Below are 26,568 nucleotides of genomic sequence, written 5' to 3'. Positions count from 1 at the left end.
TTGACAACTGGTTAAAAATTTCGAGAGATATTGGGATTAGCTAGTCGTCGGTAGTGAAACGCATGGCCACTACGTAGTACCGGTTGTTGTCCCTTAGACTACTTTTTTATGGGGAACCCTCAAGAACAAAGTTTACGAAACTCCGTTTGCAGATATGAAAACTCTGAAAAATACAGGGTGTTTCACATAACTTTACGAGGCTTGCGCCTAATGTACGCACCCAACTATACAAAAGTCACAAAACACTGGATAAAAAAAATGCAGATCTCATTATTTAATTTTCGTACCCATGACAGTAGTTGTCAAACCATTGTCAAGCTAATCACTGTTTCATTAATAGTCATAAACTGCAGTTTTTCTGAAACAATTATCATTTGTTCTATCAAGAGACGGCATGAATATGATTGTAGTTTATTTATCTTAATCACTAACAAACTAAAATCGTTGTAATTTTTTAAAGGGTGAACAAACTAGAGAAGATTATCCAATTTTTCAAAATTTATAATCGAGTTTGTATCGGAATATGTACAGTGCGATCAAAAAGTCTTTCTATCAAGTAGGCGTCTTAGTTGAGTTCGTATGTTATCTAGATGTCAAAAAATTATTTTATAAAAATTAAAACGTTGAGCTAATTAAATTGAATTATTCTATGAAACGTCTCAAAACAAATTAAAATGAGATCTTGTTGGTGTTTGTTCACAAAAATCGTTCATCACGGTTTCCTGTCATAAAAAATATAAAAATTATTTTGACATTTCTCATTGTGACATTTTATCTTCCATAGACATACGTTTTAAATTTCTACGCTTGCTTGATAGACAGACTTTTTTCTCACTGTATTATTGATTGCATCTTACAGGCGCAGGCCTGATGTGAAACACCCTGTATAATTCGTCCTGCATGCCGAGAAATTACAGACATTTTAGTGAGAGTTCGACAGTCTTTTGTGACGCGCAGTCAAGCATGTTTACAAAATAATGGAAATCAGTTTGAGAATTTGTTGCATTAAGTTCTCTAGTTTTTTGAGTTATTTCACTGTTTTTTTTACTATTTCACACATTTCACCCTTTCTTTACTAAAATAAAAATGTGTTGTTACTCCATTGTAGTCATTTATTTATTGATTGGCGTTATTAGATTTTTATGAGGGATGTCCAAATCTCAAATAAGTTTATAATCATTAGTCTTTTTAAATCAAGTTATAATTAAGTGACGTATTACTGGTTTAAAGTTCGTCAGGGTCGTAAAGTTGTGTGAATCGCCCTGTATATAATATTTTTTAAAGATAGTATTTTTGTATCAAAGTTGTCTAGACTAACTCTCTTGTCATAAACAAAACCAAGTTCTTTTAATTCTTTTTTCTAAAATATTTTCTGTTTGCTAAAATATTATTTATCTTTTCTGACATTTTATAGTTTAATATACTTAAATCCTTTTATTTTACAAACAACTTTTTATACCTTAAAATTATCAAAAACATTTAGTTAGGTCTCAAAAATGGTGAATGCGCCGGGTAAAATGTAATTATTTTAGTTTTTAAATTTTGCGTTAAAAATTACATTTGTTGAGTAGTTTTTATTTTGAAACTACAACCTCAATAATCTTGAATATGCAAATTATGACTTATATTGTTTTGACATTAAACAACGACCTAAATAAAAACAGTTTTTATTAAAAATATTACACATTATAATAAATAGATAAAATATAAATAAAATTATAAATATATTAATCTTTAATATTGCAACAATTTTGTAACTAAATATATCATTAAATCATCTAAAAGCAGTCTATTGTAAACACAGTAACATAAAAAAGTACTGAATACCTATTTGGCACAGAGCAAATGAAATAAATTATATGGAAGACAAATGAGACAACATAAATGCAATAAACACATCCTGATTAGTACTTAATACGTATACATACTTCACTTTTCGTTGAAAAATTGTAAAACTCTAGCTAAGTAATCACGACATCAAAATAGAATTTCTATAAAAGAAAAATCTCTACTTTGAATTAGTTTCGAATCTAAAAAGAAGATTAATCTAAGTAATTATATCACTGTTTGAAAATAATTAATTGGTATAAACTTGTTTAGCACCAGATTGTAGGCACGATTTTTAGACTTGAAAAATTGCATCTTCTTCAAGTATACTCGACCCTTTATCCCCTTTAGCCGGCTCACTTTTCCCCGAACTACTCGAGTCAATGCTGGATGACGCATTTTCCTTACTTTTGATGCGTTCATACCCAGGCACTTCCGAATCAGTATCGTTATTCAGATGTTCATACGGCGGCCCAGATTTTTGAGATTTCGTATCCCCAGCTCCATTGGAACTCTCCGAAGTGTCAATATTCTCATACCCGCGCCCAATGACTTTCTCATACCCTTGAATATCCGAATCCGCCTTACTCGAATCACCATCGTTTAATTTTTCATACGGAGGCTCTTCCAAATCCCTCACACTCTCATAGTTCGGATCACTTTGATTCACCGATTCGTAATTCGGATCCGATTCGCTTCCACCCGACTTTAGAGCTGCGTAGTTATGTTCGGAAGACAAGGATTCACTCGGCATACTCTCATAATTTGGTTCATCTAAACTAAAATCTTGCGAATTACTACCGTAACTGCTTGACGTCCTCGATTTATCGTCACTCTTTTGTTTATTAACGACCGAATAACCGTCGCTGTCCTTGACTTTCGAATAACCGGAATCACTGGCGTTTGAACTTCGATGTTGTAATTCTTCATAGTTGGGGTCTAGTTCCGAGGGAGGCCTCTGTTTTAAAACTTCGTAGCCCGGATCTGAGCTCGTTATACTCTCAGGCCCGTTAATACTGGCATATCCTGGTTCCTCATGCCTAATTTTCTCATATCCAGGATCACTACAATCCTTATTCAACTTCCGTAAAGTTTCATAATTGTGTTCTTGATGTCCCTGTACCGAATGGAACTTCTTTTCTTCAGAAGAACTGCAACTCGACACTGACTTTCGACTCGTATTATCCCCACTCCTTTTCGCCTTCTCAGGAGTCTTCTCGCCATCAGAATCTTCCTTCTTCTTGTTTTTGTGTACTTTGGCGTAGAGATCATCCAAATTTCGCGGAAAATCAAAACTAGAACCAGGTGGTGGAGGTAAGGGTGAGTTCGCTTGACGTTTTTCCGGTTTAGGGGATCCAATATTAGCTATGGAGCTTGACGAGGAGGCTAAGAAACAAGTCAAACAGGTTGGCCAACTTTTTGAGATCATTTTTACCTTGGCGGGAATGAGAATGACCAGCTACTTGTTTCAAACTAGTTACACTAGGAGGCGGTGGTTGGGGTGCTGGTTCGTAAAATTCGTCGCCTTCGCGATTTCGAGGGGTTGGATTGACTTCGGCCTCGACGGTTATAGGATGAGCAGGGATTCGGGCGTAGGTTTCGCTTTCACTCGTGTAGATTTGGTTGTTAGGGTCGGGTATCGTCGTATAAACATCATCTAATAATACAGTCAGTTATTTGTAATTAACAAAGTTTCATTTCATACTTATTTAAATAATCGTCTCAAATAAAAATTTAAATTTAAGACAATAATCTATCTATTAAAGAACTCTTATCTAAATGTGGGTATTAACAAGTACTTTTTGGAGGACCCTCTCTTAATAAGATAAGAAAAAAAAAATATACATACATGTGTACACATGTTCATCTACCTAAGTGGATTATTTATTTCAAACTCTCAGAAATAATTATCTCATGGTGAACTAAACATAAATTTAAACGTGATTCGATAATGTATTAGGACGTATTTTTGTTGTAAGGAACATACAGGATGTTCCAATGAAAATGAGCCATCCCGAATATCTCAGAAACTAAAAAGACTTTGCAAAAACGCCGAAACAGGTCAATTTTGTTTCCGAGGGGGACATTTTTTGACGTAATTTTTAAAGCACTTCCAGTAACCCCCTAAGCCATACGCAGCCAAACTTTAAAAATTTAAAAGGCACTACACTACTTGTGGCACATCAAATGAAAGCTATTTTAACAAGCTTTTTAAAACTTTTTACCAAAATTAAATCAGACCATCTATTCATGAGATACCATAATAAAAACGAACCAGAAAGAATTTGCAAAAAAAAAAAGAAACAGGTAAACAGGTTAATTTTGTTTTTAAAAGGGTAATTTTTTTACGCAATTTTAAAAGCACCTTCACTAACCCTTTAACCTCTGTGCCACTTAACTCTAAAATGTCAAATAGCACCAACCATTTGTGATACAAAAAATAAAAACACCTTTAAAATGCTTTTTAAAAGCTTTTTTCTAAAATGAAATGGTTTCTATACATTCATAAAATATCGGCAAAAAAACTAATCTTTTGGTACAAAGGAACTTAAGAACTATAATGCTATTTTTTAGATACTTACATTAAATTATAAGAAACTTTATTATCCCTTCTCCTTTAGTACGATTATTTTGACAATAAAATAAAGAAATAAAAACAAGTTTCTTACAGCGCCAATAACAATATTAGTAAGTTTCTTATAATTTTTTTAAATAGTTTTTATTAAAAGTAATTACTAATTAGGAACATTATCTTTTGCGAATATCTTATGAATAGATAATTCCATTCAACTTTAGAAAAGGGATTTAAAGAACATTTTAAAAACACTTTTATTTGATCTGTCGCAAGTGAGTCAGTGTCATTTGAAATTCCGAAATTGAGGTGGAAAACTTGGAGGGTTAGTGGGGGTGCTTTTAAAATTGTGTCAATAGATGTCTTTTTAAAAAACAAAATTAAACTGTTTCGGTTTTTTTTGCAAATTCTTTCTAGTTCGTTTTTATTAGAACACCCTGAATCTCATGAATGGATGGTCTGATTCAATTTTGGTAAAAAGTTTTAAAAAGCTTGTTAAAATAGCTTTCATTCGATGTGCCACAAGTAGGATAGTGCTATTTAAATTTTTTAAGTTTGGGTATGTGGGGGTTAGGGGATTACTGAGGGTGCTTAAAAAATTACGTCAAAAAATGTCCCCCTCAGAAACAAAATTGATCTGTGTCGGCGTTTTTGCAGTCTTTTTAGTTTCTGAGATATTCGGGGTGGCTCGTTTTCATTGGAACACCCTGTAATAAATTACGTAAAAATAAAATTGGTAGAGCTACAGAAAAATTCAGTGAAACAATGCAATAAATATGCAAGAGCAATAATGATATACTTGAGCAAGTTTTCGAATAAAATATATTTTCATTAGCAAAATAAAGTTTTACAAAAAATCAATTTTTTATCATAAAGTTTATATTTGAAATCAGACAAAAAATGTTAGGTTATTTTGAAATTTTAAATCGTTGTAATAAGAGACAGGACAAGATCAAACATTTAGAAAATATGACTCCCTCAAGAAAAATTGTCCGAACCATATTTTTTGATATAATACATGTTTTTTATTTCTCAAAAGATTATTAAAAAATATGATACAAATCTCCCCCATTAACTATGATAAAATATATTTATTTTAAATGTCCTTGCAGTATGTACTTTTATACTTTGACTAAAATGCATGTAATTTAATCCGTATCAAAATATAAATCTAGATTAAGAATGATTATTGCAACACTCAAAAATTTACACCACATTATCAAACAAAATTCACTTACCTGAATCATCAGACACCGTGGAATAATGCTGGTCTAAATCCCTCTTTTTGTTCATTTCTTTTGTTTGCGCTATAATATTAGCTAATGGCTCTCTTACACTAATGCTAGTGTAACCCTCTGAAACAAATGTTGTCGTACAAGATTATTTTTTTAAATAAAAGCATACTCGAAGAGTCCTGTGAATCCCCGCTAAAATTAGCCTGCGTTACGGGCGGAGTCATATAAGGCAATTCTGGACTAGCAGCAATACCTCCAGCCACCGCTGAAGCTGCCGGAATATCAACCCCTAGTCCACTGTGGGCGGATGATCTTCGTGATCGTGGGGGTGCTGATGGTTCTGATGAGGTACTCGATCCACTAGGTCTGAGAATGTCAAATATATTACTCAAAGCTTCAATTGTTGTAAAAATCACCTCAACAAAGTTGTTCTTTCTTCACCAAGCAATTTATTTTCTTCTAAAGCTGCCTGTCGGCTTGTCGTCGGCTGCAATTGTGCATAAGGGTGTTCTTTTGATTTGATTTTGTCATATTTCACCTTTTCATAAGGTGATGAATTATCGTCGGCTTGAGTTATCGAACTGTGTTGAGACAGGCTAGGACGGGGTTCAACACCGTTCTGTAGCGTATGACGCTTTGCTGCAAAAAAAATGTTATTATAAAATATTAAAAAAATATTCTAATACCATTTTGATATTGCCCAACTGTGGCGTAATGTTCTGAAGAATTATCACCTATAGGTTCCCAATTAGCAAGCGCAATCCCTTGTTCTGAGGGAATATCGGGGAGACTTCTTCGTGTATTATTGGCAGGAATGTTTCTAAAATTATGAAATTTTAACCCCATATAAAAAATGATTCACATGTGCGGCTTTGTGCATGCAATACCAAAATTCCAACAAAAAAATCTTGAAAAATCACACATACAAGCAGTGTATTTTAGTTCCAGATTCTCAGTGTCACAAGCAAAGCTATTTTGGTATGCATAATGTGCAAACAAACTTTCCATAAATATCCATTAAGTAAATGAAATTCCTGACTCAAATCCGCAATAAACATGTAATTTATAACAATACCTTTTATTATTAGAATCGTTAAAGTCAGCACTGTGTGCACTAGCATTTAGGCCGTCAACAACACATGGTGCAGCAGAGGGCAAGTGATTAACATTTTCGTCAGGGTTTTTTTGAATGACCATGCCATCAAGCCCTAACAAGTCATTTCTACAAAAAAATAACAATCCAAGCACTGTAAAAGCGAAAATCTTACTTAGGCGACTTCTTCCTCCAGCAAAGACAAAACGCCAACGACATTACCAATGAAAATGACACACACCCTGAAATAACTACTGTCCACATGTCTTTATCCCTAGGTATTTTACATTTTTGTAATGTTGAGGTTAAGCATGACTTAATTAACTTAATGTTCGAATTGTTTCATTACATGATGGTTACTATTACTGGAAGTGTGAAACTTTTCTTAATCATGCTCAATTAACCGAGAGCTTGGCGATAGGTTAATAGGGTCACACTTAAGTGGAACAACTTGGAACAATTTTGAGCATTATTTAACACGAACACAATTTTATTAAAATTCAAGTTCTGACAAAAGTAATCAAAACCTTTAAATTTATGTGACTTTTACCAATTCACAAAACACATAAACACATCCACTGCCTACAATACATTTGTCAAACTAAAATAAAATGTCAAATGTCAAATCAAAACAAAAATTGTTTACAAGTCAAATTACCGGAGTTGAGCAAGTGCTAAAAATTATTTGTACTATTAACGCACTTTTATGCTTTGCAAATGCTTTGTATAGCTAATTTGTTAATACCTATCAAACATTATTTTTAATAAAAAATTACAACCCATTCGCACTTGGGAGACTTCCGGCGCAATCGTCCTGAAAAACATTCAAGCAAACAAATATCCCTAGTAAATATACAAAGTGTTTCTAACCTCACAAGTTTTTCAAGTAAGAAATTTTTTCCAAAGAGGGAAAGATTTTTACAATTCAAAAAGATCTAGTACAGTCGTAATGGAATGCGAAGATTCTGATCAAACTAATAATAACTCCATGGAGTTAGAAAATACTCAACAACGAAAACTGTTCTATCGTCAATTACTGAATCTTGTTGAAACAATACGTAAGTTTTAGAATTTGTACTTACTGTTGGGTTAATTTCTTTTTATGAGTAGATGAGAAGGAGGAGTTGGGTTTGGAAACAGTTAGAGAAATTGGTCACATAATTAAACAACTTACTATAATAGAGTCAGAACATAACATAAATGACCGATACCAATATCCAGAAGAGATTTTTTGGGACTCCAAAGTACTGTCATCAGCTAGTGGAATTTTAAAGAAATGTCTGGAATCAGTTGATGTTAATGTTTTAACGTACGTGCCTTCAGAATTTGCCGAAAAAATTGTATGTTTTCTTCTTTTTTAATTCCCAATTTTTAATGTGGCTTTGTTTAGGCCACATTTTGTAATCCAGATGGTGACTTTGATGCTCAAGACCTACTTAAATTGCTTCCTGATGTTCAACAAATAATTCGACAAGTTCCTGAATATAATTTTGTTTATGGAACTTACGACATGCAGAATTTACCAAAACCAAAAGAGAGAAAGCAAAGACAAAAGAGAGAAAAAGAAAATTTTCAGAAAAAAGAGCCAGAGAAGGTCACAAATGTTGAAAAAGAAGAACAAGGGATTGACGAAATTGTAAAAATGTTATACGATGTTTTAACTGAATGTTATGAGAGAAATCACGAACGGCCAGTTAAATATTATGATTATGTGGTAGATACTAGTAGTTTTTCAACCACAGTTGAAAATATGTTTTATTGTTCGTTTTTGATTAGAGATGGACGAGCCCATATGGACTTAGGTTATTTTATTTATTGTTTTTAGTAAATAATTTAAACAAAGTTTTAGATAGCAAGGGCGAGCCTTACATAAAACCTATGAAAAAAAGACAATTGAAACAATTTCGTGACAATGGTGGCATCAACTCGCAAATTATATCGGCCATCACTCTTCCAGAGTGGGAGGTAATAAAAACAAAACTAAATCGTAACATTTTTAATTGAAGTTCTTAATTTACAGATGTTTAACAAAGAAGGGTATATTCAAAAATACAAAGCTCAGAAGTGATTGATTTAATTTTTAATAAAATAAATATTTTTAGACAGTACCCTACTCTATTTAAAATAATCAGTTTAGATACATTAAATTAAGAGTCATCAAATGTCATTCTTCCTACCCCGTGATTCTTTAAGTACCTCCTATATTGTTTATATTTATTACTTTCTGCCAATTGTTTTTTTGCGTTTTCTTCCTCCTCCTTAAACCACTCATCAAAGTTTTCTCTAATCCACAATTCTTTTCTTAAAAATTCTTCCTTCTTTTCGTCTTCTTGACTATCAAATTGATACTGGCCCATCTTCAAGTATTTTCTTATAATGTAGAGCTTTTCTTCATCATTGTAGGGTTGTCTAAGTATCGTATGCCTCCATATCCACGAGATATACCAATAGATATATTTTGCTAATGTGTATGGCGACATTATCAATTGAATCCATAAAATGTCAGTAATGCGTGGCTTGGCATAAGCGCCCTTAATATCCATTTTGTCCTCAATAACTTTTTTAATTATCTGGTCTATATCTTTTGGCATTTTCGTTCTACCTTTGGAAGCTTTCTTACTGTCTGGTAGAAGTCCGTCTTGTTTTGCTATTTCTAGAGCCCTGTTTCTGTATTTTGGAACAGTCATAAAGTATTTAATAGCTGTATCGTAACGCTGCCATCCACTGTAATACTGTATCAGAGAAATTACTGATATAGTAACAACCAGAACGATCCTGACATCAACTTTTGGAGCCATCCTCCTCTTATAGTACCTATAATAGTGAGCATATAACTGATCAGGATTATCCAACATATCGTCATATTCAGAACGAGATTCGTCATCTTTGAGGATATCATAAGCATTGGCAATTATTTTGAACTGTTCCTCTGCTGCTTCTTTGGCTTCTTTATCACGGTGTAAGTCTGGATGGTATTGCTTCGCAAGTTTTCGGTACGCTTTTGCGATTTCATATTTTGTAGACTCTCTTGTAACTCCCAAGACATCGTAACAATTGCTTTTTCCACAATAAATACCTTCTAGTAATTGGGAATGTGCTTCCAATATAGTTAACAAAATTATTACCGTACACAATAACGTTCTAGGTATCATTTTTGGCACAAATGAGTTACTTTAATACAATAAGTCTTAAGTTAACACGTTAAATGTTCAATAAAATCATTTTAATGAGGTACCATAATCCTAACCTTAAAACGTGTCAGTTGACGTTGAACATTTTTGTTCTGGTTGGTGCAACTGCAGTTTGACAGGTTTATTTGACGTTATGTTAAAATTGAGGTTATAAAAACATGAAATTGTAAATATTTGCGTTAGAGTTTATTTTTTGTCGTAAAAATGTATCATATTGTTGCATTTGTTGAAGATTTACATGAATACTTAACAGGATGCAGGTTTGTCAAGGGTAACATAATTCGTAAACATTCAAAAAAACTTGACCGTTTGGGAGATGTAAGCTTTCCTTTGAGTATAAAAAATTGGTCACAAAATATTATCGATAAGTCTCCAATTAATTTATGTACGATATTTGACTATTTATCACCAGGACAAGACCTAAATAAGCAGATCGATTTATTGATAACACAAAGCCAAAATTGGGCTTTAACAATAGAAGAATGCAAAATAGTAAATAACACTGATGTTCATTTATATTTAAAAAGGTCTGAGGCGATAGATTTATGCATAAAAAAGGTCTTGAGAGAGAACGAAAATTATGGCATGCTACACAAATACTTTACCAAAAAAATTACTATTTCCCTTGATGAAACACTAGAATTCGATGTTACTAAAATGAATTTAACCGAACTGCGTGCCTTTATTACCCACAACGTTGCATCAAACATTCTTGAGTGTTTATGTGGAAATACTGTTGAAAATGATTGTAACATTAAAATCACATTGAACTCAAATCAAAAGCAAAATTGCACTTTGGTTTGTGGCTCAGTTTTAAATGAAAATGGTTTCAAAGATACAAGAACAAGAGCTTCTGAACTTTACAGGTAGTAAACAATAATTGTGTTATCAATTTTTATATCATTTTTTAAGAAAGCGAGCTTTGGATTTGCAACTAATGGCCCAACATAAATATGGGATTCAGGTGAAACCATCATGGGGTGATTATTTCGAAAAGTTGGGAAAATCGTCAGTTGTGATTGAAATGTTGCAAAATAGGTTACACAAAGCGATAAAAATTACGCTAAACAATTTGCAAGCGACAAATAAAGGTAAAAATTTTTTATGGTAGAACAATATCTAAAGTTAAATTTAAGGTCCATCATTTATTTTTTACAATTGTGCAAGACTGTCTTCATTGTTGAAGCAGTTCGATGAGCGAGTGGCAAATAAATTATATCCTGAATTACCTCTCTTGGAAAAAATCGATTTCTCCTTGCTTAACCAACCTGTGAGTCATTAATTATTGTTAAAATGATTGTTCATTGATAGTAATTTTATAGGAAGAATGGGAAATCGTCTATGTTTATATTTTACAATTTCCAACTGTTGTTATTAGCACAGTGTGTGATATTAAATCAAGTTCAATAAATCTTCATAATTTGATAATTTTTTTGTCAAATTTATCGTCCATCTTTAGCGTGTATTACAGGAGGGTAAAAATACTCATTGTAAGCTCATTTATCTTCTCCAAAAATTTAAGATAAATGTCATATCTATTTCCAGAATGCCAAGGAACACCTTCTTCCCACGTTATTTGCGAGAATTTATTTATTAAAAGCAGTTCAACAAGTATTTCACACTGCTTTAAAACTGTTAAACATTGAACCAGTTAAAGAAATGTAAAAAAACAGTTTTGTTTTTCTACTTTGTTAATAAATTGTTTAAAGAAAATTCTTTTTTTATTTCTAATGTTAATAAAGCGTTTTACATTAAATTAGTTACCTAAGTACATTTCGAAGTTGTTAAATTCCATTTCATTTATCAATCACTGAATTCATACAAGTTATTTCATGAATGGATTACCCGGGAGCAGGTAATGGAGCCGTTTCCATGGTAAACTGATCAATCTAAGGTGCCGGGACTACATTGAAGAAAATAATAAAGCGGAATTGGCGTATACCTTTTATCGTTGTTACAGAAATAATTTTTTATTAAAAAAAAATGCATTAATCAATACAAGTCAGTTATGTAGAGACTAGAACGCGTTCCTTTTACTTAATTATACAGAGTGATTCAAAAGGAGTCTACAATTACTTAAGTGGCTTTTAGAACAATTATATCACTAAAAATTACAAACAAAAAATTTGTACTTTCTTTAGGTAGATACACCTCTTCAAAGATGCAACTTTAATTAATTAAGTCAATTTCTTGTTTATTAAAGAAACCTTAAAGAATGCTTTTACATTGGTTTGACCTTTTTTAATCACTGTGTATAGGGTGCTTTTAGCACACATGGAAATTATGATATAATTTTTAGTAATTGTTATTATTCGATTTTTTTGCTTGAAATTTTTATGGTTTTTAATTAAATTTCAGGGGCTTTTTTGTGTATTAAGTAATATCTTTTACTGGAAAAACTTTTAATTAATGTCTATGTAACCTAATTCCATTTAATTTGATATCTAGCGGTAAAAAAATATAACATTCAGCAGCAGTAGGTAAGAACTCGTGCAAAATAAATGCAATAATTTATACTTGTTAATTTTTAATGTGGAATAATGACACTAGAGAATGTAAAATGTTAATGTCTTTTTTTGAAAATTTCATTAAATTTAAAATACAATTAAAGATTATTACACGTCGATTTATTCTCGAGAAATGCTTTTGCATTATTAATATCAGGATGAAGTCTAACTCTATTCTACCGTACTACTCCTTGTCTTTCAATAAAAAAATAATTGATTGTGAATTTCTGCAGATGTTTTGTAATTTTACGAACTTTTAAAATTAGTTATTATTCATTGAATAGGTATAGTTGTTGGCAAAAGTATTATTGCTTATTATGCTATTAATGATTTTATTTTGATTAAGCGAAATTTAATTATAAAATGAAAGACTTCATGGAGAGGAAAGACGAACTGAAAGAAACGATTGATCGATGTCAGGGATTAGAGAGATTATAGAGTTGTAATAAGTTACAAGTAGTATAAAAGTTTCCTGCAATTCTTATTGCTTTGCGATTTTCTCTCGATTCTTTTCTCGACATACTTTATCATTTGACAAAAACAATTTACCGGAGAAGATATATAATAGAGAGGTCTTTTACTATAGAGATGAGTTGATTTGAGGACAAAAAATTACTCTATACGTACTGTTTTTTATTTTGAAGTCTAAATTTCATCATGAAATTAGTTTTTTATTTATGATTTCACCTCCTGAACGTGTAAATTACAAGCTATATTTTTTACTAAACCATAGTTATAGGCATTATATGCCCATAACTAGATATATTATATCTAGATTATGTTAGATATATTATATTTAAACCATAATCTTCCAATACGACGTAATTTATGACGTCAACTATAGCCCATTAAGATCATAATCATTTTATTGCTGGTACCGATCCTTGCTTTATTTATGGTTTGACTCCTTTGTAAGTCATTATTTAGTGTCATCAGCATTTTGGCAACATGACCACTTTGGTCAATGGTCTACTCGATTAACTTTTGGCAAAGAGAAAGCACACGATTGCTGATTTTTTAACTATTTAGATATTTGTTTGCTGTTTTTTTAAAGAATTTTAAAGAGTGAATACTGTACCTACTTAATTATTTTCTATAACATTTGTGTAAACGATACTTTGTTAAAATAGTATATTATAATACTAGTTTAAAACAAGCACGACGGGTTTAAGAGCACGACGCGTCAGCGGAGTGCTTTTAACGTCGTAAGTGTTTTAAAGGCGCTTTTATACGCTATTTTTTATTATACCTGCCCATTTACGATCTTTTATGATTGAAAAAATGTGAATTTACACAATCAAATTATCAAAGGTTGTTTGTAAATCGTTTTCGTATAGACGGTTACTAGTTTACGTTGTTAAGCACATTTTTTCACGTTGTAATTGGTCCACACATTTCACTATTTCTTGTTACCTAGACAACTTTAAAATTTCAGCGTGCTATAAAGGCCAAATTACGCACGCTGCAGCGTGTTTTCATTTAGGACTATGATGCAGGTATAATAAAAACATATTAAATTACTTTTATTGTTTGTATATGTAGACATTTACTATTATATTATTATTATCAATGAAGTGACAATATGTACAAATAGGCTTTGTCATTCGGTAAAAGCCTTTTCTTTGCAAGTCGTTTGGAAATTTGACCCGAAGGTTTTTTTACATAGTATTTGGCCCCTTATTCTAAAATATTTTAATTTGTTTTTGTTTCAACAAAGTTAACAGTTTACGTGTTTCACTTCTGATACAAATTTTTCTTTTTCCCAGAAACCGGAGTTTTAGAACCTATTTCACTATAATAAACGCAGATGTGATGTTATCATTATACAGATTTCTATAAAAATTGTGAATTAAAAAAACTTTTGTATGAGAGTCTTTTGAGATTTTTCTCTCTTATTAGAACCAGTTGTAACACTGAAAAACCTCTTCTTTAATAAGTTTATGACCACCCCAATATAAAACTGTAACCATCACACAAAAGTACCGTGCTATCAAAAAATAAATAAATTAGAGTAAGCGGTGATTAAAGTCCTTCAGATGGCAATCCTGATTTTTGACATCAAATGTCAGCGGAAACTTTGACAACTTTGTGTTTTATTCCTTTTGAGTGAAATAATGTATTGCTGTACAAGACGAAAACGGTGAATGGTCATTTTCACTTTCAGTTTGTGTGGAAAATGTTCAGCCCAGATTTCCAGCCAATGTGTTGCCAACTGTAGAATTTAATCGACGCCTACTCTAATTTTTTTTTTGATCGCACGGTATATGAAAAACGGGCCTGGCTCAGCATTGACAAAAACTGTTTACCTCCCTTTATTGGGGTCTAGAAATGATGGTTTGCGGTTAGCCCTTCACAAAAATTAGTGAAAGTTAAATACCGRATTAAGTTGTAAACACGATATATCTTTCGGCTGACTCTATTAGTAAGTTTCAGCTTTAATTAAAGCTCGTTCTAGAAAAAAATTATTAATTTTTATTGGGGAATGGGGAAAATTCCTGTTCGGTGTTTCCCCTAATAGTCGCGACCTAATTATGTGGCGCTCCAATTGCAAGTTGCATACCCGGGGCGCCATTCATCCTCTACTGTGTTGTTCATCTCACGCACCCTTGATTGAGTAATCCGTTGAAATATTTATGAAAAATGCATGCATTTTAATGAAAATTGTTTTTCCATCTCGATTAGGAATGCCAACCATCGCATCGTCTGAATGTAAACACGACCAGCTGTTGGCCCCAGAGACAGAGTGGTGATCGCGATGAATCGCGGGCGGCGCTGAACGTACTGCGCATTCAGTGCCAACTACGAGCCCGCCACACGATACATCGATACGATAAATCGCCAGTCAGTGTGTTCCGAGTGTGTGTGGGGAACGTGCTTTCGTTGCGGGACGGTCCTTTGTCTAGTATTCCATCAAATTTCTCATTAATATGAGCGCCCTCAATGTCTTACTACAAGCAGCAGAATATATAGAACGACGAGAGAGAGGTCAGTAGGCTGTGGTCGAACAAAAGACTCTCGCAATCGAGTTTACGCTTCTATTTTGGTATATCAGCTGTTTTTGACGCTATCAATGTTTTGTTGTTTCAGAAGCTGAACATGGTTACGCCTCGACCGCGCGAATTCCCGATGATCTCAGAAGTGCTTCAAAAAGGCCAAAGAATAAAAAATCTCAGGGCAATAGGTGAGTTTGAGACAAGCCGAGCCACCCCGACGGAAAACGTGGGTGCACGTTCCTTTGTTCTGGTCAGACATGTGACTGTTTTTCTTCTGTTTCAGGACATCTCACAACGAACTGGAAAAAAATAGGTGAGTCCCCGGTCGAAGGCAGTGTTAAATTGTGACGTGTGTGTGTGATTTGTGATTTGTGGCAAGTTCGAACCAAGGTGATGCTGCTGCAGCCTGGTGCATTGAAACAAGGCCGCAACCGCTTGGCAACAGTTCTCCGTTACACAGTAATCATTCTATTAAGAGTTTTATAAACGGTTGACGTGGAGTTGTGCTAATTCGCCGGTAGCCCCTTCTGTACTTTTGTAATTGAGAGCGGGACGCATTACCATTCAACAATTATTCGAGATTCGAGTGGGCTGCTGCATGCAACTGTTTCGATGATACGCCACAGCACACTGCCTGCTGTTTCGATATGGAAATCTATTCCCATATTCGAATTAATAAGCAATTTCGCTTTCGTTACAGTCTGCACTCACTTATTTTCTTCTACCGATTGAATGAATAAAACACTCAATGAACAGTCTCGAGATTTATTCTCATTCCCTATAACTAACTTCAAGTCCGACCCCTGTAAATAATTTAGCGAGGGTTTCACCAGTTCTTTTTTCTAGTCCCGAGAGGTTCTTGTGGTGTTTCATTGATATAACTTTATTATTACAGTTTTTTCAAATTACACAAATCCTAGCTTTACCGGCTTGGTTTGCTTTGTTTATTTAGGTTATTTCTTCATCGTTTCGCTTGTAGGGGTTGACTACCAACCGTCGTCAGAAAAACACACTATGCTGGAATTACAAACACCCTGATTTTTATTACATGCTTTTCCGGTTGTGTTGGAAATGACTCTAACTTTTGATTTTTACTACATCCACCAGTCATTTATATTGGAATTTACGTAATTTTGAGAATTGGTAGTATTGTTTGTGTTGGTAAAGTAGTAAATTTGGTAATCAGAAGTTGCTACAGACGGCAAATATTTATTGAAAGAGATAAAATTAAGAAGAAAAACTAATGCATTCTTTCCTACATTTCACCTGTTTTCTTTTGTATCGTGGATACATCGTTCTTTATTAGAATAGATTATTCTGTACCAATAAAATTATCATCTACCAACATGGTAAAAATAAAGCAATTAGGCTTATTTCGAGCTCGTCAATCATTTTTTTCAGGAGTATAGCTTGCATTATTAAAAATTAAAAAAAAACCTTATTTAGTAATAAGTGAGCTTTCAAAAAAAATTTACTTTTTTTAAATGTTCACTCAAATATCCATTTTGTTCATCTTCATGTTAATAATAACTACTATTGCGGACAAAATACTTTGGTTATCATTTTTTTATCAAAACTTCAAAAAAGTCATGTAAACCAAGTATTTTAAAGTCAAGTATACATTGATGACAATTTTAAATTATTGTCAAAAAATATGTCAAAAATATTCCACTGTTCAAAAATTTTAAGTCGTCTTCTTTGCTTTTGGTCATGGACCAAATTGCAGAAACATTGGGTACAACAAAAAGTACTGTTATATACAGTATGTCTTCGGATTGAGTTTACAAGAGGAAAAAAAATTATCTTTGATTTTAGCCAAACTGCAAAGGAAAAACATTTTTTGCCTTACCTGAAACGAGCAAATCTGTAATTAAAACTTCATTATTCTAACTCAGTACTAAGAAAAGTTTATTTTTCTCTTGATTTTGGACTTTTTTCCTTTTTCTCTGTTTTTTTAAATACCATCATATTGGCGTTTTATTTTTTTGATAATGATGTCACTTTGACAAATGAGTTTACGCAACAAAAATCTTTGTGAAAAACATAATTTTAATTAATAACAACTCAAAGAAACAACACGAATCATTATTTAATTAATAAATTAATTGTCAAAGTGACATATAGTTTCAAATAAATTAAACCGCCAATGTGATAGGACTTGAAACAGAGAAAAATTAACTTTTCTTTTTACTGAATCAGAATAATGAAGTTTTAATTACAGACTTGCTCGTTTCAGGTGAAGCAACAAATGTTTTTCCTTTGCAGTTTTGGCCTAAAATCAATTAAAAAAAATCCTCTTGTAATCTCAATCCGGGGACATACTGTATATTGTCAGCAAGTGGCAAAGAACGTTTTAACAATTTTAAATTTTGACAATGATTGACAGTAGTAAAAAATAAGGTTAACACTATCCTGATGTTTGCTTTACAACTTTATGTCACTTAAGTGACATTGACGACCAAAGTAAAATATTTTGTTTTCAATAGTACAGGGTGTTTCACACAACTTTACGAGGCTTACGCCTAATGTATGCACCCAAATATACAAAACTCACAAAACACTAGATACAAAAAATGCAAATTTGATTATTTAATTTGTGGAAACCCATGACAGTAGTCAAACTAATCACTGTTTTATTAATAGTCATAAACTGCAGTTTTTTAGAAACAATTATGGCATGAATATGATTCTAGTTTATTTATCTTAATCACTAGCTAACTAAATAAGTTGTAATTTTGTGTGAACAAACGAAAGATTGTCTAATTTTTTTAAATTTGTAATCGAGTTCGTCTCGGAATATGTATTTATTGATTGCATCTTACAGGCGTAGGCCACGTAAAATTATGTACAACACCTTGTATTTAGCAGAAAAGTTTGAAAAATAAACAACATTTTTGATCCTTCGTTCGGGAATGTTGATTTTCGACAACATCGTTTGGAAACAGCCCTATTTATGTACTATTAGGTCATCAAAAAATTACCAAATCTTGGCAATATTGGTTGTCTGTTAACATCTGTGGTTTTTTATGTCTTAAATGACAAGCGGTTTGTTTTCATCAGTTTTTATAGCAAATATTTGATGTACTGATTTTTTTTTTAAATTTGGAGTTAATTTAATAATTTGGAGTTTAATTTGGACATTGTGTTGCCAACCTGAATACATATAACTTCTTTAAGCACAAATTATGTATTTGATTTTTTTTGAACTTTTGAGACAATTTAAAATTGGTCGGACTAAAAAATAGTGTGTACCACACGACCAAAAACTGTTTTGCAAGTGCTTGCACTTTCAAATGACGGTTTCTGGTCTTGTGATACTAATAATTATTAAATCTGTAAACAATTTAAGCTGATGTTGACATTTTGAATGAGTATTGTATACTTTATTATGTTGTGGTGTGACGTTGGAAAATAATGACTTGAATTTCGTCTGTCCTAAATCATAATTATTGGTTGCATAACAAAATTTGTCATTTTAATTTATAGACAAGTGAATGTATTCTTATTTGCGTTTATTTTTCGTAGAAAAAACTATGTATTTGGTAATTTCATAGCAGTTTTTGAATAAACAAGTCGTGCAGTTGATCATTTTTTCTGTCTTATTTTGAACTACATAATTTAGCTGATGCATGTGGTCACGCCTGATACTAAATTGTTTCTCTATAATTATTACCAAATTGATTTTGTATTGTAATTGCAATTTTAGTGCTTATTTTTCTTATATTTACTGCCTATTAATTTATCACACAACTACAACATTCAGTAGTGTTGTTTTTACATAAAGATACTTTAATTGGGCCATAAATTTTATTTCACATATTTATGACATCTATACTGTAATATAAAAAATAATAATGAGTAATGTTGTTAAGTAATAGGTACATTTTTTTAAATTTCAAATGATTTTGAAACGCCAGCTGTTCTAATATTCTCATTTGACAAATTTTTTTAACGGGGGAATCACATGTTTTCATTTCTTATCGACGACCTTTATACGATCAATTGTCTTATCAGATAATTGGCCAGAAATATCCACAATTGGGTACCAGAGCTGAATAAACGTGTCCTTGATTACCAATTTTGTTGTTAATAAGTTAATTATCTTTTGTTTTGTTGGCTTCTAATCATATGACTTTTAACTTTTTTGTCTAAAACGAGGTTTTGTAGTTATGTAATTTTAATTTAACATTTCACGCTCTATCTATTCGTGTCATGCTAGTTTAAAATTTTCGTTCCAGGTTGCTTGAAAATTGCCGGTTATTTTCGTAATGTTCAATATTAATTTCGTTAAAAATTGATTAGTGCAGTTTCGCTTTTTTAAGTATCGTTATTTGTATTTGTTTAATCAGTAAACATTACTTGAACTTTTATCGATTGTTATATATGTACTTGTATTTTTTAAATAACATTTTTTGGTTTTCTAATTTAGACTTATCTGTGCAAGAGCATTGTAATATGAACTGAGAATATTTACAATTTATTTTACTCAGGCTGGGCATCACATTTGTAAGAGTCATAGTGATTTTACGATATCATTAAAACAAAATTTATACACAAGTGTCATTTTTTATTTGTCGTTACGTATTTCAAGTAAGAGTTGTACCCGTATATTTGTTCTTTTTAATTTTTACCATAAATTCAAGCATTTCTGTATGTTTAAAAGGGACGACTAAAGATTTGTCTGTTTGTGCGCTTTTATGAGCAAACAGAAAGTATTTTTTATTAATATTATATTTAAAAAAAATTGAAATTGAAATGGCTTTCTTATCATTATTCTCCGACTACTTTACATTTCGATTAAAATGCATTCAACAAATCATCAGCTATCAGTAGTCGCCCGCATTGGTTTGACTTGTTAAAACCGTGTGAGCATATTTCTAATTAAGCTTTATTGATTTTGACGTGTTGAGAGAAATTTGAAATTTATTTCTCAATTTTGCTTTTCTCTATACTGTTTATTTTTGATTTCTAATGATTGATTTTTCTTTGCTGCTCCAAAAGACGGATATTACCTTTTGTGGTTGATGTCTATTATTCCATAAAAATTAGGTTTCTTTGATGTTGGTACTCCGCTGCGTTTAACAGACTTTGTTTCGCTATTCGTTGAGTTTTATGACTTTATTAAAATATCGAGCAAGAATCACAAATAATTCCTTCAGTATTAAAACAAAAATGAACCTACAATAAATTAGATTTATAACCTAAACTCGTAAACCCATAAAACGCGAGTTTTATTATTCAAATCATTGAAATATTTAAGTTTATATCGAAAATAATGGTTTTTAAATCGCAATATAAGAACGATAGCGATATGGACATATAAATTTTTGCATCACGGTCATAAATAACAAACCATAGACACGCGAAAAGATGAGGGCGGATTTCTCGTTTTTTATTGTCTTTGCGTTTAACGGAATGATGAATTCGGAGGTGTGCCAGTTAACAAAAAGTTTGTCGATTTCTTTCTCTATTCAACGGTTTAAATCACTGGTTTATGGAAATGTGAATGAGAGGGCGGAGTAATTTGTTATGCCATTTAATGTCTAATTATCGTACAAATATTTATCACGTTTACAAGTTTACAGTTTACATCAAAAAGAACATTGAAGTTGTTTGGGTTTGGAAAGGTGTTTGTTGTTCGGAAAGCTTGATAAGAAAATACACAAACACACCTGTAATTTATGTTAAATGTTGGTATTTTCGTCAAAAAGTATGTAATTACAATTTTTTGTTGTGTAGCAATTGTTTTTCGTGTACCTCCTGTGTTAAATAAATTGATTTTTTTAAAATTATTTATTAGCACGGTTATTACGTTCTAGTCTCTCGCCAAATTTGACAACATTTATGAATATTTTGGTAAGTATTTGTAATGTGAATGGAGTTGCGGCAAATCAGAAATATAAATAATAATAAGAAGCAAATATTTATTATAGTGAGAAGCAAGTAAAGTGGCTGATTGTCGATAATTTAAATATTTGTTGATGCTAACACAAACAGTGTTGTATTATTTTTTACGGTGCCATCGTAAAACTAAATTAATTTTGGAAATTTGTACTTTTTGTTCTGCTAATACAAATATGTAATCATAACATCAATCATAAAATGTTTGCCACAGTTTAAATAAAAATGAAACAATAAAGTTTCTAATTTATTAACGATCTTACTAATCAAAAACGAGGTGTTATTTATCGGTCATCAAATAAATAGGTTTTTCCAAAATAACACATGAATCACCAAATTGGTAGAACCGATTTATTTTAAAGATGATCTCTAGGTCTTATGAGAATCACTCGAAAATGTTGTATTTTGTATTGAATCTTGACATGAAAAGATCATATTATGTGATTCAGTGTCATTATTTTGTAGCCTTTAGCAAATTAAAGTTTGAAATCTAACTCGGACATGGTCTTACATTACTTATGACTTATGAGATTCTTTATTTTATTATTTTAAATTCACAAAACAACCTGAATGATGTATCAATTCTTAGATGTCTACCTATCCATCTTCACATTCTTGTCACGTAATTCTATTAGGTTATTATATATTTTTGTAGTTGGTTTTTTAGTAGGAGCCGTCAGGGTGTGGTGTGAATTTATATTTCGATGTTGTCCGTCAAGGCAGGTATCCTTCGGAATTTCTGGTAGATTCATGCGGTATTCTTAGAACCACATCTACCTGCTGCAGTTTACTTTCACCGTTTCTCCGGTCGTAAACACAACGCCAGCCTCCAGGCTTATGAATCACGAAAATCTTCTTTCAAGCCTTGGGCTTCTTCCGCATCATCACTTTTAATTATTTTTTAATCTTACGTTTTTGTTCTTATCGTATCATCTTGATTTATCATTGTTCGAAATATTGTCTTTTTCTGAGTTGAGGTTTTTCACTTGTTGAAGAATGATATATCGTTCTTTGTTCGCCGGTTTAATATGGGTTTCCCTTGACAATGCATTATTTATTTGTGTTTTTGTAATAGATCTCCAACGAGATTGTTGTTCGTTTTATGATGGTGTAAAATGAAATCAGAGGTTAACAAACTACAGATTAGATAAATTTCCTGATTCATTGAAATGCTAAAATTGCGGGTGATAAGGCTTTGTGTGATTATTGTTATTTTTAAATTGACGATTAAGTGAATGTACGTGGTTTGTATGCAATTATTCAAAGGTCGTGAGGTTGTCAACTGGATCGTTTACAGCTAAGTTTCAAATAATTGCAATAAGTGAGGTTACATAATTTAACAATTTAAAATACGACGTTTGCACAGATACTAAACATCAGTTGGTTTTAAATAAACAGACGGATGTGTGTTATCACTTTTGTTGTTAATAAATTCATTTATGTAATTCCTACATTGAAAAGCTTGCGTGTCAGATACCATATAATTTAAACCAGATACAGAATCATCTTTACTAACTAAACAAAGTGAAATGTAATTTAATTTGTGTTGCTTTAGAAAAATAACCTTACAACGTGGGGAAATGCATTTTTCAGTATCTTAGGGTCGCAGAATCAATTTAATAAATTCATGTGCTGACATGGGATAAAGGCCGAAACTGGTTACGAGTGGCAGGATTACAATCACTTGGTGTTGGTTCTGGTATCTAGTTGATCTTTTGGTGTCAGTCAGGGGACATATGAAATATATTCACTTGTCTTGTTATAATGATGCTCAATTCTCGCTTTGTATTCATAACTTGTTTTTTCTCCCCTTATTTTTTGTGTCGGATTTTTGGGTTATAATTTGTAAAGCTCGGGGTTACTTTGTCATGAAGTAGTGACATCCCTGCAAACAATTAAATTTCAGAAATATGGGTTTGTTGTGTTTGTTAAATATAAATGTTTGCTACACTAAGATAGTAAACTAAATTATTATTATAGTCGTTTACTACAATTGTAGTGTGATTTTAATTTTTTATTATGCATTATATTTAGCTTTTTGTCTAGATTTATGATAATGACGAAATAAATTGCGCACAATTTACGGTTTAGAGAATTTAATTTCTTGACAAGCCGAGAAATTTGCTAAATCATTTGCCGGTTGTTTCTTGTTGTAAAATCAAGTGAAAATATTGAAACTTTCTTGGTGCTTAAGATTTTTTTATGATGGGGGATAATAATTCAATCTGAAACTACAAGATGAAAATAATTTTGAGTCGTGATTGTACATAAATTTCGCTCATTGTTTGTCATGCTTTTTAATCGGAAAGACTGGAATTAAAACAGATTTTTATCGTCTCTGAGATTAGATTGTCTTTTAAAAATTATACAATTTACGTCAGTTTGTAAACAATTTTTTCACAAATCAATCGGAGGATTTTCTCTAAAATAAATAGTATAATAAAAGAATGTTTACAAATTTAAAAATCCATTAGATTGAGTGACACAATGTTGTTTGCTCAGCATTGCTTTTCTCAAAACTTTTATATTCTTGAAAGCCTAGCGAAAAGAATTAGAGTAGTTCTGATCCATCTCTGTCCACCCTACTTTGTAGGGGTCAAACTACCCCTGGGATTCCCACCGAGTTCGTTTTCGTCGTTCAACCCCTTCGTCAACCCCCTACGGTACGGTCAGCTTGCGTCAAAATAGTTCCTGGACGATAAATTTAACATCACTTCACTTACAGTTCTAAAGAAGTAGAAAAGCGGAAAGAAACAAAAGGGAAATTCGAATTTAAACTTTCGATATACTTACAGAAGCTTTATTGTTGTTTTTTTACTACTACAATGATTTTAGCAAGGATAAAAGTTGCGTTTTATGAACCAGCATCTTCTTTACGTTTCTTAAACATACATTGTTTTTTATTTTCAAACAAATGCTTCATTGGCATTTTATGATTAACGTTGTCTACGTAATTGGGAATCTTTGTTTAGCTTCTCACAAAAATTATTTTTATTGATGCTTAACTTGTAAATAAGAGTTGTTGTATGCCATCTGTCTTGTTGATAGCCTGTTATCTTGTTATATTTATTCTTATCAGGTAATTATCAGCCCAGCTAATTAGAAATTTTATGAATTTTTCCGACATTATCTCTAGTTACCACACCATCTTGCCATAAAAATTATCGATTTGTCCATCTATTGTAGACACTTAAAAATATTCGGTGTAGAGCCTAAATTTCTCTTTCTTGGTTAAATGTATTGTGTTAGTGCTTTTTGGGTTTCTCAAGGGTTAATTAGAAGCGATTTATCGATCGAACAATAATCCAATAATAAAAGTATCAAATAATTATCTGTACTAGCATGAAACAAGATGTTATTTATAATCATCGTGTCATTAAGTTACACAGTTTTAATATGTTGATAAACAAATTAACTGAGTACTTTTTATAAGGGGAGATTGTGTATCAATTAAGGTTAAATTAGTGTTCCAAACAAGTATCAAGTGGAGAACCGGTGGTCGGTAAAAAACAACATCATTAATTTAAAATATAGGAAGCTGTAGAACATGTGAGCAGTAGCTAGTCATGTGTTTTTAAAGAATGCCGGTTGAACTGTCGACACCAGACTCGACGTCCAAGAAAAAAGGGGCTTTTCAACACACCGACCCGAAGATATTTCAATGCGGATCTGTACAAAACACATGTCAGAAATATTGAAAACATATCGTGCAACCGACCGAGTACAGTTTGTTTTAATTGGCCTTCGCGTAAATTATGATCGAAGAGGTTTATGGGTAATATAATTTTAATGGTTTTCCCAGCCGGTGTTTCGCATTCTACGGAAATGGTTTTATAAAAAAAAACGGGACCATACAGGTAGGTATAAATAGGGAAAAGTTAATCCTATTGTCGTCGTCATAATAAAACTTGGACTAAGCGGTGGTGTGTGTATACAGTAGGTTAAATGGGCGATTTATCATTTTTATTACTTTGTATGAAAGTGTAACTATCTTTTGTTGTTGTTTCAAATTTATGGAAATGCTTTTGTAGGGGACTGGAACGCGAGTTTATTGTAACAAAGTGTCGAGTCACATGCTTCTGTTATTCAAATTTATCGATATCTTTCTTTTTCGTTGTTAATTTTAGCTAACATAGCACGTTTGCTAAGCATGTCAACTTTCATCATTAATTTGTACTTAGAAACGTTGAGTGATTTCCAGCGGCCACCAAGAAAAGAAAACCTTTAAAAACTCAACGTGAACCAAACCTCGTAGGTTTGAGACACAACATAGTTACGCATTAATACAACTACCTACACATAAAATTAGTAACAAACTGCTTATAAAACTTGATATAATTAATTAATTTAATTGGAGCGGTTTTTTATGAGTAATTTATTATGTTCTTAAATTTTTATTGCATTAGTTTGATTTTAAACTACACATAAAACAAACTTCGGGTTTGTAGATAACACTCTCCAACAAATTTTCAATTTTTCCTCTTTTGATAAAAGAGTATACTTTATATTTTTTGGAGTGTTGAATGCGAATTTGGAAACGGTTCTATTTTTTTCGAGGGATTTTGAGAAAATCACTTGAAAGTCTTTCTCAAAAAATAGATTTGAAGAGGATGGTTTTTATTGATTCCTTTATACGGGAACCAAATTTGAAACTCGTTTGTTTAAATCGGTCTCGAAAAAAGAAGAAAAGGAAGACCAACAAAGACAAACGGGTTGTAGACTTGGATTCTGCATGAAAAAATCGATTGAGGTCATATACTTTTGGCTTTTTCTTAACGAGAATGTGCCCATAAAAGTACTCAAAGGAAAAACATTTTCAGAATTTTAATTACGATTTTTAAAAAATTCTCATAAAAATTCAGATGATTTTTTAAAACGCATTCGGCCTAAAATAGCTAGAGATTGTAAGAAAACAAATTATTTAATTATTTTACTCGTTTTTATTTGCTTTTTCTGAAACATGATTATTTTATTTTACGAAATGTTTTTTTATTTCACGAAGCTAATGAGAATTTTTTTATTGGATGTCTTAAAGAATAGGGTTGCAAATGTTGTTTTACAATTTTTCCCTTATTTGTTTAGAAATTTTAAAATGTTGTTGAATGCCGAATGAAAAATATAATCTGAAACAGTTTTAAAAATATGTATAAATGACTTATCATATTTGATTCAAATTATATTTATAAACAAAAATACCTAGTTAAAAAACAATAATATTATTTTTCTGATTACTGTTCCGATGTCTCAAC

General features: G+C 31.8%; 5 protein-coding genes across 7 annotated transcripts in view; 3 read left to right on the top strand and 2 right to left on the bottom strand.

Moving 5' to 3' along the window:
• Window positions 1–1,651: 1,651 nt before the first annotated feature.
• On the bottom strand, window positions 1,652–7,352 carry LOC123007355 (dentin sialophosphoprotein). 2 transcript variants are annotated; one of them, XM_044402614.1, is made up of 8 exons: window positions 6,903–7,352; window positions 6,710–6,856; window positions 6,321–6,454; window positions 6,051–6,273; window positions 5,804–6,000; window positions 5,638–5,754; window positions 3,263–3,484; window positions 1,652–3,213 (listed from the first exon to the last, which is right to left on the bottom strand). In XM_044402614.1, exons 1-8 carry the CDS (start codon window positions 6,989–6,991, stop codon window positions 2,123–2,125), a joined length of 2,220 nt encoding a protein of 739 aa, XP_044258549.1. In that variant the 5' UTR covers window positions 6,992–7,352; the 3' UTR covers window positions 1,652–2,122. The 2 variants fall into 2 exon arrangements, with proteins under 2 accessions (XP_044258549.1, XP_044258550.1); XM_044402615.1 differs by lacking the exon at window positions 6,710–6,856.
• A 206-nt stretch (window positions 7,353–7,558) lies between these two features.
• LOC123007357 (non-structural maintenance of chromosomes element 4 homolog A) lies at window positions 7,559–8,835 on the top strand. Its single transcript, XM_044402617.1, has 5 exons — window positions 7,559–7,785; window positions 7,838–8,067; window positions 8,118–8,529; window positions 8,577–8,692; window positions 8,748–8,835. Exons 1-5 carry the CDS (start codon window positions 7,677–7,679, stop codon window positions 8,793–8,795), a joined length of 915 nt encoding a protein of 304 aa, XP_044258552.1. The 5' UTR covers window positions 7,559–7,676; the 3' UTR covers window positions 8,796–8,835.
• LOC123007356 (dnaJ homolog subfamily C member 25 homolog) lies at window positions 8,709–10,001 on the bottom strand. The gene has a single exon (XM_044402616.1). It carries the CDS (start codon window positions 9,877–9,879, stop codon window positions 8,875–8,877), a length of 1,005 nt encoding a protein of 334 aa, XP_044258551.1. The 5' UTR covers window positions 9,880–10,001; the 3' UTR covers window positions 8,709–8,874.
• A 29-nt stretch (window positions 10,002–10,030) lies between these two features.
• On the top strand, window positions 10,031–11,625 carry LOC123007354 (DALR anticodon-binding domain-containing protein 3). 2 transcript variants are annotated; one of them, XM_044402611.1, is made up of 5 exons: window positions 10,031–10,784; window positions 10,831–11,009; window positions 11,055–11,188; window positions 11,241–11,408; window positions 11,464–11,625. In XM_044402611.1, exons 1-5 carry the CDS (start codon window positions 10,123–10,125, stop codon window positions 11,581–11,583), a joined length of 1,263 nt encoding a protein of 420 aa, XP_044258546.1. In that variant the 5' UTR covers window positions 10,031–10,122; the 3' UTR covers window positions 11,584–11,625. The 2 variants fall into 2 exon arrangements, with proteins under 2 accessions (XP_044258546.1, XP_044258548.1); XM_044402613.1 differs by having other exon boundaries at window positions 10,644–10,784; window positions 10,835–11,009.
• A 3,591-nt stretch (window positions 11,626–15,216) lies between these two features.
• Window positions 15,217–26,568, top strand: part of LOC123007058 (max dimerization protein 1-like) — a 129,318-nt gene continuing 117,966 nt past the window's right edge. The window contains exons 1-3 of the mRNA XM_044402084.1: window positions 15,217–15,410; window positions 15,513–15,606; window positions 15,702–15,731. Coding sequence (XP_044258019.1) covers window positions 15,353–15,410; window positions 15,513–15,606; window positions 15,702–15,731 — 182 coding nt within the window. The 5' untranslated portion in view covers window positions 15,217–15,352. The remainder of the gene's footprint in view (window positions 15,411–15,512; window positions 15,607–15,701; window positions 15,732–26,568) is intronic.

This window comes from Tribolium madens, unplaced genomic scaffold (genome assembly GCF_015345945.1).
Source record: "Tribolium madens isolate multiple individuals breed KSU strain unplaced genomic scaffold, Tmad_KSU_1.1 Scaffold_3;HRSCAF=73;Tcas5.2_LG2, whole genome shotgun sequence".
NCBI classification, from domain to species: domain Eukaryota; kingdom Metazoa; phylum Arthropoda; class Insecta; order Coleoptera; family Tenebrionidae; genus Tribolium; species Tribolium madens.
This window is presented reverse-complemented; position numbering and strand designations above follow the sequence as displayed.